General features: G+C 39.3%; 2 protein-coding genes across 6 annotated transcripts in view; one reads left to right on the forward strand and one right to left on the reverse strand.

Annotated features, from left to right (window-relative positions):
- The window catches only part of ZBTB33 (zinc finger and BTB domain containing 33), a 30951-nt gene extending 21778 nt beyond the window's left edge, over positions 1 to 9173 (forward strand). For 2 of the 3 annotated variants that reach the window (XM_034781499.1, XM_034781498.1), the window contains one exon: positions 4043 to 9173. In XM_034781499.1, the coding sequence (XP_034637390.1) occupies positions 4045 to 6090 (2046 nt within the window). In that variant the 5' untranslated portion in view covers positions 4043 to 4044 and the 3' untranslated portion in view covers positions 6091 to 9173. Of the gene's footprint in view, positions 1 to 2278; positions 2522 to 4042 lie in introns of those variants that run through there. The other variant, XM_034781500.1, reaches the window with a different exon arrangement.
- Positions 9174 to 11807: 2634 nt separating this feature from the next.
- The window catches only part of TMEM255A (transmembrane protein 255A), a 54017-nt gene continuing 53324 nt past the window's right edge, over positions 11808 to 12500 (reverse strand). For all 3 annotated transcript variants that reach the window (XM_034781504.1, XM_034781503.1, XM_034781502.1), the window contains one exon: positions 11808 to 12500. This exon is cut by the window's right edge and continues 784 nt beyond it. The gene's annotated coding sequence lies outside the window, so the exon portion shown is untranslated.

A 12500-nucleotide genomic window follows, 5' to 3' on the forward strand; every position in this document is an offset into this window, starting at 1 on the left:
CCCCCCCCCATCCTCCCTCACCTCTTACCCGGCCTCCCACGTGCCTGCCCCAGCCCCCCAGAGATCCCCCCTCACCGCTCTTACCCGCCTCCCACCTCACATGTCCCTCTGCCCCCCCCAGATCCTCCCCCACCGCTCTTCCCAACCCGCCACGTGACTGCCCCAGCCCCCCCAGATACTCCCTCACTGCTCTTACGCAGCCCCCCCACGCCCACCTAGATCTCACACCCCCACCCTCACATGTCCCCCAGCACCCCACAGATCCCGCTTAATTGCTCTTCCCGACCCCCCCCGTACCTGCCTCAACCCCCCACAGAACATCCCTCACCCCTCTTACCCAGCCCCCCACGCCTGCCTAGATTCTGCACCCCTGCCCCCTCACACATCCCCCCTCACCCATCCCCTGCATCCCACATATCCCAGCCCCCCATGCTCCCCTAGATCCCACCCCCGAGCCCCCCCACCGATCCCACCTCCCCTAGCCCCCCACAGATCCCACCTCAATGCTCTTACCCAGCTCCCTATGCCTGCCTAGATCCCACCTCCCAGCCCTCTACAGATTCCCCCCTCACCACTCTTACCCAGCCTCATGTGCCTATCCCAGCCCCCCCACAGATCCAACCACTGCTCGTACCCAACCCCCCCTGCCCTGCCTATATCCCATCTCCCTGCCCTCCCCCCCCATCTCCAGCCCCTCAGGCCCCATCTAGATCCCACCTCCCTGTCCTCACTCTTCCCCCACTTAAAGCCCATCTGTCTGCCCTCTCCCATACCCTACCTTACTGTTCTTACCCAGCCTCACATGCCCCACTGCCAGCCCTCCACCGAGAACCCACCGCACCATTCCTATCCAGTGCTCTGTGTCCCACCTAAATCCAGCCTCACATGCCCCAACCCCAGCCCTCCACCGAGAACCCACCGCACCATTCCTATCCAGTGCTCTGTGTCCCACCTAAATCCCACCTCACGCCCCCCTACCCAGCCCCTCAATATCCCCCCTGTATGCCATTGTATCCCCAGCTGCCCCTATACACTTCCTACCCAGCCCCTCAATAGCTCACCTCACTGTCCCTTCCCTATCCAGCCCCATACATACCCCATGTCTAGTCCCTACTACCCAAACTTCCAGCCTCCAGTACTCTGCTCACAATATTTCACCTGGCTCCCAATATCCGGCCTCCAGCCTCACAGCCTTATATAAACACCCCATATACAGTTCCCTCAGTTACCAGCTCCCCCACATACCTGTCATATCCAGCCTCCAATATCTAACCCCCAACCCTCTTACTTAAGGCTTAATATTGAAGTCAGAAATGGGGTTGTGTATTGGAACAGTGATTGTGGGGAATACATCCTCATATTGCCTCACTATCGAAGCCACAATCCCCTTGAATCATAGCAGCTCTCCTGTATCCACCCCTATACTTAGTCCGACAATATGGCACCCACAGTTCCCCAAGCTCAGCCTTCTAGTCTTCTGTAATTAAAGTGCACACACTTCCCCTTTGAAAAGTGACAACAGTGCAGCTCTTATATGCTCTGCCTTACCTCCCCTCTACAGTTCCTGTATAAATACAAATCCCCCTTAATCCTCAACTAGTTAATACTATACACAACATTCCCACCCTTCTTGCTATAAGGAACAAAAGTTCAACCCCCTGTTTAATCTTCTAGTTAATATTCACAGAGGTGTGTCTTCCCACCTCCCCTGCTAAAGCAGTTGTCTCCCTAATCTGCTAGTTTGAGGTGTCTTTTTATTTCCCCATATTGCTTCCAGGCACAACAATCCCCACCCCATCCCATGCAACTGCTCCCCCCCCCTTCATCTGCCACCATTACCATGCATTGTTGTCCTCGCCCTTTTCATGCTGCTGCCTGCAACCTCCGCACTCCCTCTTTGCTCACGCACCTGCAGTACCCTAACATCTGAGAGTTTTACTACTTATCTCCTTCTGTGTCCTGTCCTCTCATGCTGCCACTCCTGGAAGGCACAACAATGCAATCAAACATGCACGCTCCTGCATGTGGAAATCTAGCAAGCTGCTCCCCTACTAATCATCTGCTCCTTAACCTTGAAGTCTTTCCTCGCCTCCATGATATTTGCATCACCTGCATTTTAAGAATATTTTATATTATAAAGACTTATTGGCAAGGCATTGTTAATATTTCTTGATGGGACTATTGAAAAGGGTTTTTCAGTTAATACATAGTCTAATCCCCCATGTTTGTTTCCTACTGGGTTCCCCCCCCCCCCTCCTCTTTCAAAATGGTTGTGTTGCAGCCCTTGGTTCTTCCCCAGGGCTGATTCTTGTTGCAGTAGCTATCTAGACAGACAAACCACAGTGTATTTGATTCTTTCTGTTTGTATTGCTTAAATTGCACTCTGAGCAGGCAGGAGGCAACTGAACCTTTCGCTCCATTGACATGTAGAGATTTTTATTTAAAACATAAGTGTTTGAATTCCCACAATTAAGGGGCTGAGGTTGTTGGCAGAGTGCTCAGAGTTTACCCATTTTTAAGGGTTAGTATCTTTTGTGTTCTTTTGAAATTGCTTGACACCATAAAAGGAAATAATTGATATTTAATTAGTATTGTTTTTAAACCAAAAAGTTCCTATTTCTTTTTGCAATAAAAACAAGATGTCATAATGATAGTCCTGATAATGCTACAATATTACTTGCAAGCCAACTAATTTTTGGAAAGCCAAGTTATATTTAGTAGCTTTGAAGTAAAGTTGTTTGACATCTACATTTTCTTCTCCAAAGAAGTAGCATTCTAAAGTTACAGTACTTATTTTTGTGCTAATTCTTTTGAAAAAGAAATTACTATGTAATTGTCTGCAAAGTGACCTACAGTGAAGAAGGAACATGAAATTTGCTTAACATTGGGTCAGTAATTATCAATATTTTATAGTGAAACAGTCGGTCACTCCCATTTTAATTAGTTTGATGTTTGTAATTAATATCTAATATTTTATCTAAAATAAACCCACTTCTAAAATTACATTCTCTCCTTGTAAAGGGACCTGACAGGGTAAAAATTGACATTAAGTTTGTTTCCTTGCCAACTGAGGTTTTTAATTTATAAAATCATGTAAAATATCTTCTTTCCTTTTCACTGTACTAATGGTTTTGCATTGTACTGAAATATTGAATTGGGAGATGAAAATAGACCTGTTGATTTCACTTTCTGGCTCTCCATCAGCATAATGCTGCAGTATCTGGGTTGCAAACATTGTAGGGTAGCCTTGTAAATTTCTGTTCACAAGGGGCAAGTAAGTTTTTTTTGGACAGGGAGTAAAATATCCGTATCTTTTTCATTAGCACCAGTCACTGTGGTAAAGAGCACATGCCTAATTTTGTTAGCTGGGCTTGTAATTAACTCAGGACAATTTTGCATGGTTGCTTATATTTACATGTGAAACATTTTTTTAGTTTGTTTATTTATTTTTAAATTTAGCTTTGCAGAGCCCAAATCTTGATTATGTTGATCTGACATTGACCTTAAGTGAATGGTGTCTCCAGCTAACACTTTGTTGGTTATTACTCAGTTGAGTCTCTCATTTTATTGAACACAGACCTTTGGATATACAGTATTTACAGCTATGGAGAACAAGTAGCAGAAATCATTAAACTTACAAGCAATACAGTATATAGACCATTTATCAGTGGGAATCAGACTTTGTCTACACTGCTAAACGTATACTGGTATATAGCTATGAGTAGCCCTCTAGTGTAATGGCAGCATACTCTGACAGAGTTTTTCTGTCACTGTAGGAACACCACCTCCCCAGATGACGTTAGCTGTGCCTACACTGGGGTTTTGTCAACATAGGTATGTTAATCTGGGTGTGGTTTTTTCACACCCTTGACTGACATAGCTATGCTGGTATAAATTTTAAGTGTAGACAGCGCTTCAGAAATAAGACTTAGTTTGGACGGGGGGAAAACAAAAAATTCTGAATGTGAGGATTCTGTACTGCAGCTGAAAATGTTATAAATTCTGTAAACTAACATGGTTCCTTTTTTTTTTCTTTCTGAAGGAATGGAGGGGAAAAAACTGATTTCTGCAACAGACACCCAGTACTCTGGTATGCTACTCCAGTCTTTGAATGAACAACGTGACCATGGACTTTTTTGTGACGTTACTGTCATCGTGGAGGACCGGAAATTTCGAGCCCACAGAAATGTTCTTTCTGCTTCTAGCACGTATTTTCACCAGCTTTTTTCAGTTGCTGGGCAAGTGGTGGAACTGAGCTTTATAAGAGCAGAGATTTTTGCAGAAATACTCAACTATATATATAGCTCAAAAATAATCCGAGTTCGATCAGACTTACTTGATGAGTTGATTAAATCAGGGCAATTACTAGGAGTTAAATTTATAGCAGAACTGGGTGTACCTCTGTCACAAGTAAAAAGCCTATCTAGTGGCATCCAGGATGGTACTTCAGAAACTTTACCTTCTAGCTCAGATCAAGAGAGTCATGAAACACAAATATCCCCAACAAAACATGTGAGTCAACATGTAATTGGTGGGATGCCTGTTATAACAGAATCATTTTCCTTACATGGTGAAGAATATGAAACTACAAAAATTACAGTGAGTGATTCAGACGACGATGATGATGTCATCTTTTGCTCTGAAATTGTGCCTGCGAAAGAGCGTTCTCCAGAGACCGGTGCGGTGGCACAGAGCCAGCCTTGCCCAAATCCTGCTGCGGTTTCTGACCAAACGTCCTGTAGCACTGGTGGATCTCCCCCTCTAACTAGTATTGCAGCAACTCAAAAACTCACTTCCTCTGCCACCCAACCAAGTCCAAACCAAACACAAACTAGTGCTGAATCACTTGACTCTTCAACTCCAAAGCATTTGACTCCCAACATCATTTTGCTAAATCAGTCTCAACTTAATTCATCACTAAGTGTCAGTTCCTCACATCAACAACACGTATCTCCTACAGTTAATTTGCTTGGGGAGAATCAACAGCCATCTAATAATGAGTCTTTAGCTGAAATGGAAACAAATGCTGTTGATGAGGAAGAAGAGGAGGAGGAGGATGTGGAAGATGATGATATCATTAGCTCATCTAGTCCAGGTTCAGTCAGTAGCAGCTCTTTGGTTCAGCAATCTTCTCCCCCCAAAGTAGCGGAGTTTGAAGGATCAGGTGTACAGAAAAAACAGGTTGTTACTTTTCCACAGGAACCATCTTCCAAACCTGGGGAGTTTAAAATAAAAATCTCAGACGTTCTTACTGGAAGCAACAAGGATCCTTCTGCGGGTGTAGCATCAAAACATGTGATGGAAGGTCAAAAGATCATAACTTTAGATACAGCTACTGAAATAGAAGGCTTGTCAACAGGTTGTAAGGTTTATGCAAATATTGGTGAAGATACATATGACATAGTAATTCCTGTAAAAGATGATCCAGATGAAGGAGAAGTCAAACTTGACGAGATGCCTAGAACATCTGGTGATGATCCTGCAAACAGAAAACGCATGAAGCTAAAACATGATGATCACTATGAGCTCATAGTGGATGGAAGGGTCTACTATATTTGTATTGTATGTAAGAGATCCTATGTATGTCTGACAAGTTTGCGGAGACACTTTAACGTTCATTCCTGGGAGAAGAAGTATCCATGTCGATACTGTGAGAAAGTTTTCCCTCTTGCAGAATACCGTACAAAACATGAAATTCACCACACTGGTGAGCGAAGGTACCAATGCTTGACATGTGGGAAATCTTTCATCAATTATCAGGTTATGGCTTCACATATAAGATCAGTTCATAGTCAAGACCCTTCTGGAGATACCAAGCTTTATCGTTTGCATCCTTGCAGGTCTTTACAGATCAGACAATATGCATATATTACTGATCGTTCAAGCAGTATACCTGTAATAAATGAGGATGGACTTGTTTATCGTGTTGGTGCAGGAAAAGATGATGCTGAAGGAACAACTTCTAATCCTCCAACCAAGCCAATGACCTGGGATGATATTTTCATTCAGCAGGGAAGTGAATCAATTTTTAAACAAAATCTATCAGAGGGTAGTACTGAATTTGAGTTTGTAATACCAGAGTCTTACTGAAATGCTTTAAGTGCTGAAAAAGCTTCAGTATAGAAAAGGTGCAACTGTTTCAAATGAACTGCTAAAAATATTGTAAAACAAATTGTTAAAGTGAAAACAAGTTTACTTGTTCTACCAAGTCATCAAAGGGTAGCATTTAGATGGATTATTTGTAGCTGCAAGTCATTTGTAGTAGCAATTCATCTGAAAGTTTACTTGAATACAGAATAAGATATTTCCAAGGAGCTGTCAGTGTTTTTTCTAGTTCATTAATTTTCATTTAAAAAAAAAAAAAGGAAAGTTATAGCTTGACAAGGTACAGTTTCCTTAAATAATTTGAAACATTGTTTTTCTTCTAAAATTGGGGTATTTCCCCTACCTTGAAACATTTATTACATAAACTTTTTCTTTCATGTTAGCACTTTAATGCTGAATTCTCTTTAGATGTTAACACCAAGACCACAATAAGATGTTCAGCATAACCTCTTGGATATGGCATAATTTTAAAAAATCCCACTGCTCATACATTAACTCTGAATAGTGTATAACTGCAAGGGTCCAAACTAACTGATCCATTAGTTTGGAGCAGTGTATTTTTGAACCAGCATCTTAGTTTTGTTTTTCTGGTCAAAATGAACCAATTCTTTGTGAAAATGTTCATACTGATAAGAAACATTCAGTTTGGGTTAAACTGAACAAGATTTATTTATATGTGTCAATATGGTAAGCAGAGTATTCAGTGGCTGGACCATTATATTTTATTCTTTTTTGCAATGGGGAAAAATATCAAACTACGATATTGACGAAAAAGAACATTGAAGAGAAAGATCAAGTTTTGCAGCATGTTTTTAAAATCCTGAGGAATAATGTCAGACCTTCTTATTATTAAAGAGTATGCTGATTATTTAGAATGAGTTGCTGCTTTCCTGTTTTGTTCATTATGGCGAAAGGCTTCGATCAGATATTTAAAACATTTTTATAATACTTTTCCTAGCAGAAGACTGCAGAATATGCTTCCTGAAACCGAGAAGTAATGTAAATGATGCCTCAGCTCTGTAGCTGAGACTACTACAGATTTTACAGGCCTGTTTAGCTAGATTTTTAATGAAGTACTGAAAACTTTTCCCAATGGGAAAGGTTGCTGTCAGGAGGACTAAATCAATAATCAAGTTTTTTTTTTTTTAAATGTTTATATAGGTTCCATGGCATAGGCATATCAATATTCATTTTCAGTTTTAATAATATCCCTCCTTTCCCATGCAATTGGCACATATTTAGGCACTTGGAAAATAGTTTAGTAAAAGTTCAACTAGAACAAGAAATGCTAGTTTACTTTCAGTACTATCAGCACAGTCACAGAGTCGAGCATTTCTGATTTAGTAACTTGTTGAATTTTTGTAAATGGTAAGATGAAAATTAAACAGAGGTTTATAGATGACTGAAAAGAATTGTTGTGCATAGTGTTAGTTATCAGTAACCTTTCATTAAATCTCTTACCTAAATCAGTTTAGGATTTTTCTTCTCATATTCATGTTTTAAGAGAAAACATTTATTTCATGTTCAGACCAACATTTCTTCACCTTATGACCTTCAATCTTAAATTTCCAGAAAGATAAGTTCTGTTTCAAGGTAAATGGTTCACATATAATTAAAGCTATAATTAAGGGGTACCAGAAATCAGTATTTGTAATAATGGGAGGAGGAAAAGAGAATTTGTTTAGCTACTAGGTATAGTATGCAGCACTTCTGTTTTCTAGGCTAAGAACACAATATGTCTAAATGTTTTTATATTGTAAATTTACCCTTTTAAAATTAGGAACTAGGATTTAATTCAAAACTATGTGCATTGTCAAAATCATAAAATAGGTTGATTTTGTGTAGATGTTTATAAAAATTGCTCTTTGGGCATCAGGGGAATATTTTAAAATGTGATAGGTTGAATGTTGTTTGAGTTTCATTGATGGCATTTCAGCAGTTACACACAATCCTTTCAAAGAAATAAATATTGATTGCCTATAATAGCACAGGTTGTACTGACTTACCTAACTGTGTACTAGATAAAAACTTCATATCCTGAAAAACATTGAGGGTATATTCTAAATTAACCTAGTGTGACACATCTGGAATTAAGCTTGCCTTGCAAAATATATATCCAATAAGAATGGCTATCAATATTTGCTGCTGATAAGGTTTAAACCTTAAGTAAAACTGTGCCTATTAAGGTGTCTCTTTAGAAAAAAAAACTGGAAAATTAGTGGTTCAAAAGGTGTCGTTTTGCCAGAAGACTCAGGCCTGCATGTGTCTCTCAGTCTTCTATTTTCCTCGGAAGTGAGCGTCGATATCCAGAGTCCAAAGGTCATGTAAAATAAACTTTTTTTTAAACTTCACTTCCAGTATTTATTGGATTGGAAACATGTTAGACCCCTTCTTTTAAACTCTTTATGGGGCGATAGTTTTTTATATTTAGATTTCTGGCTATTGTATTTAGGGTGGGTTTTGTTTTTGTTTTGTTTTTTTTTTTAAATCTTTATCATTACCTTCCCGTTTGACTTAATCCAAAACATTTTGTAAATATTAAGAATTGGCTCTGGGGAAAAAATGGGATTTACACTAATTGAATCTGCACATGCATTTATATAAATATTATTACAACATTCAGCAGAGATCCCGTAGCAAACCTAAACATCATTTTACAAATATAAAAGTTAACTTTGATCTGCTACAAAATGTAAGAATGATGGCTAAGAGTCCTCACTGTGTGGCTCCTATGGGAATTCATACCACTGCATTCCAATATATAAATAAAACAAATACAGAGATAACAAAATTGATAGGTTGCTTATTTATTTTGTACTGTTAAGGCATGCAGCTTATACAAAGATGCAAAAGCTGACAACTGTATACATTGAACATTGGGTTCTACAGCTGTTACCTATCAACTGTTCTGTGTGAAACATTGTTCATTTTTACCAATACTGTAATGTATATACTTGTACAGTCTTTTCCTTAACATAGTTTTTAAAGTTGTGTTCTACTTTTCATTAACCGATAATGGATATTAGTTCTTAGAGCTTTCTATGGCAAAAATAAAAGTTTTAATTCTAGAGATGTGCAGAATGTTTCTTTTCAAGGGCAATCCACTTTTCTGAGACACTTTGTGTTTCTCGGCGACCGGTTTGTGGACCAGCGCTCACCCCTGAGGTCTCCCTGACAATTAAGGAAGGCAGCAAACCCAATTCCTGGGATCAAGAAGGTTGAGAAACACAGCTTTAGATGAGTGAATGTTGATAATTGTCTCCTGTAGGACTTTTTAAGGTAGCAGTGAATTCTCAAAAAAATGTATGCAATTTAGAGGTTTATTAAGCTGAATTAGTTGAACAACGGTGCATATTGTAAACTGCACCATCTAAAAGTATTTTGAGCCAGTTGGTGTTCTGCTTGACTTCTAATTGGGTTGCACTGGTCTAGAAACGTATACTTCTTGTTGTCTTATTCAGCTGATGTATTTCAGTTAACTCCTGGTGCAGCGACATCATATTTAATGAAGCTGCAAATAAATTAATCTCTAATTGGTTATGGTTTGGGATTTTTCCATCTGCAGTTCTTGAGATAATTGAATCTTTGGTTGACAAATTATTATTGAAATGGGGTCTAATTCTGCAACCCTTAATAAGTAATACATACTTACTGGAGTAGACCCAATAAACTCAATGGGACTATTTGCATGAGTAAGTGCTAATCAGCATAGTAAAACTGATGTGGGAAAAGGATTTGACAAGAAAAACATAGCTACTCAGAAACTTGTCAAAAACAGTTTGGGGAGAAAATATCAGGAACATTAGTAAAACCTCTCATTCATGTAGGGATTGGAATTGCTCCTGCTGGGGTCAACAGCAAAACCCCCACTGACATGAGTGGTGAAGGATCAAGCCCAGCATAATTATTGATTTTAATATAAAAATAAGTGAATGGGATACTGTACTGATTACATTATACACATCTGTTTTAAATAAAGTCTTCCATTTTAATGTTCTTCAGCAGAATTTCTCTGTGTGTAGCAGACTACAAAGGATACAGAGCCTTGCGCATACTGGGTAGCACTTATAGGTGTAACCCCCCTGAAATCAATGGAACTACTCAGGTGAATAAGGATTGCAGAATTGTAGTTACCACAACTATAAAATACGTAGGATACATTTGTTCTTTCAACACCCAATTTACAAAACCAGGGCTCAGTGACTTCACTGGGACTACCAAGGGTAGTAAGCACCATGCCCAGTAAGGTTGGCAGTTCTGGGCCCTAAAATAGCAAATGCTGTCTTGGCTTTTTCTGTAATTCCTGGTTACATACAAGGAATTTCAGTGTAATAGTTGCAACACTAATACTCAGAAAAGCTGCTAAAATGTAAACTGCAACTTTGTAAACATTTAAAAAAAGTCACAGAGTTTTATTTTACTTTTGTGAAGTAATAAAAGATACATAGGTGTAGTAATTTTTACATTCTCCTAAGACATTATGGATACAGTGCATAACAATGCATTTATGTTCAGTGTTTATACTGTTGTTGAAGCAGAAGGAAAACAGGTAGTTGAACAGGAAATCCCAATGATGCTTTTAATGTTAATGTTGAGTTGTCCTTTTATAATGAATTTAAAGCAGCAATGCAGCTTTTGCTTAAATATACCAGCATATAACAATTAATAAAAAGCTCAAAGGTTTGGAAAAAAGTGTGTTGACAATTTCTTAGGTTTTCTGCTTCTGTCAGGCCAAAGGTACTAACAATACACTTGCTTCCAAAGATCCTTTTTCTGGCACTGCGTTATTTTTCTCCCCTCATGACTCTGCAATGCGCCTTAGTTCTGACCTGCAAAACCCCTATGCCTTGTAGCCCTATTTAATAGAGAGAGGCACAAATGGTATACTATTGTCCAGGTGAGGTTAGGACTGTAACTTTTATTTCAAAGCTCTAGAAGTAAAATACTATTCTTTTTAAAACATTTATGCAATATATTTCTCACAGGGAGTTGTACCGTGGGTGCTGTCACTTTTTTTTTTTTATATGCATGCAAAGTCTCTTTTAAGGATGTGATTGAGTTGAACAGCTGTGAGGTTAATTTAGAACAGAAGGGGTATTAGTGTGCTAATTTATTTCTGGTGCCCAAACTTACGGGAGTTGTATTTTAAACCATATATAATGGGGGGGGGGGGTTTGGGGGGGGGGGGGGGGGGGGTCTACTGGAACATGTTCTGCATACACTACTGCTTTAAATCCAGTGAGTATCTTGCATGTATTTCTCCTCCTCCCACCATTTTCTAAGAAGAAATATTTCGTTGTCAGAGAGAAGTTCTACATTTGCTTCTGGTTGAACAATTTATTCTCTTTTGAGTTTGAGACTAGACGGACTTGTATCTGACAGGGAAATGATGAGTCTAAAAAACTGCCTAAATGCTTTGCAAATGTACAGGGTTAAAGGCAGCACATTAAAGTGTGGTTGTACTCTGGAAGTGCCATCGTGGGTCCCACATGTATCTTCCTTTCTGACACCATCTCACATTTGCTTAGGTTGCAAGTAGAAAGATGCTGCCATCTGAAGTCCAACTGTATTCGTTGTGGCTCACATAACAGCATAAAACTCTACAAGCCGAATTTTGCTCTCCGTTACATTTTGTCTGGATTGAGGTGACACAGCTGTACATGGGTGCAGCCTTACAGTTTACACTTCTTTAGATGCAGGAGCTGAAACAGAATCCAGCCTTTTCGGTATAACAAGCAAAAAGCAGATCCCTTATTTTTATCCCCAAAATAAACAGATGGAATGCTCAGAGTGAATGGTTCTGAGCTGAAAGTTACCAAGTATCCACACTTTAAAGGAGCATTGTGCCACTTAATAAGGATCTTTTTTGTTAGGCAAGATGCATGCAAAACTTGCATGAAATCTAGATCAGCACAATTATCATTTGAAGATTAAAAGAAAGTCACAACAATAACAGCAAATTCTTATCAACTTTGTCCTAGGCTATTGTTTACGTGGTGTTGAATTTTATCCACAAGAGACTTACATCTTGAGAACAAATAGTGGAAATTCATGACATGCAGCTTGTAATATAGCCACTAAAAAAGTTCTTCTACAGGGTGCTGACTCAAAACAATCTATAAAAATTTCCCAACCAAAAGAAGGAAAACCCATGGTTTTGCTGAAATGACTTGTGGACAGTGTCGGATGCTTTTGCTTAGCAGAACACGGAAAACTGCATCTTTCTATTTAGGAGATATCTACAATCCAATTGCTGATACACAACCACCCAAACTGTGTGACTTTTATATTATTTATACATACCAGAACTAACAAGACTCTGTTCAATATTACACCTCCTACCTTATGATGCATCCTGAAACAAGCCAGCCTGCCTAGTGCAGTTCTCTCTTTCA

The sequence above is a fragment of the Trachemys scripta genome, chromosome 9 (genome assembly GCF_013100865.1).
Source record: "Trachemys scripta elegans isolate TJP31775 chromosome 9, CAS_Tse_1.0, whole genome shotgun sequence".
In the NCBI taxonomy this organism is placed as follows: Eukaryota; Metazoa; Chordata; order Testudines; family Emydidae; genus Trachemys; species Trachemys scripta.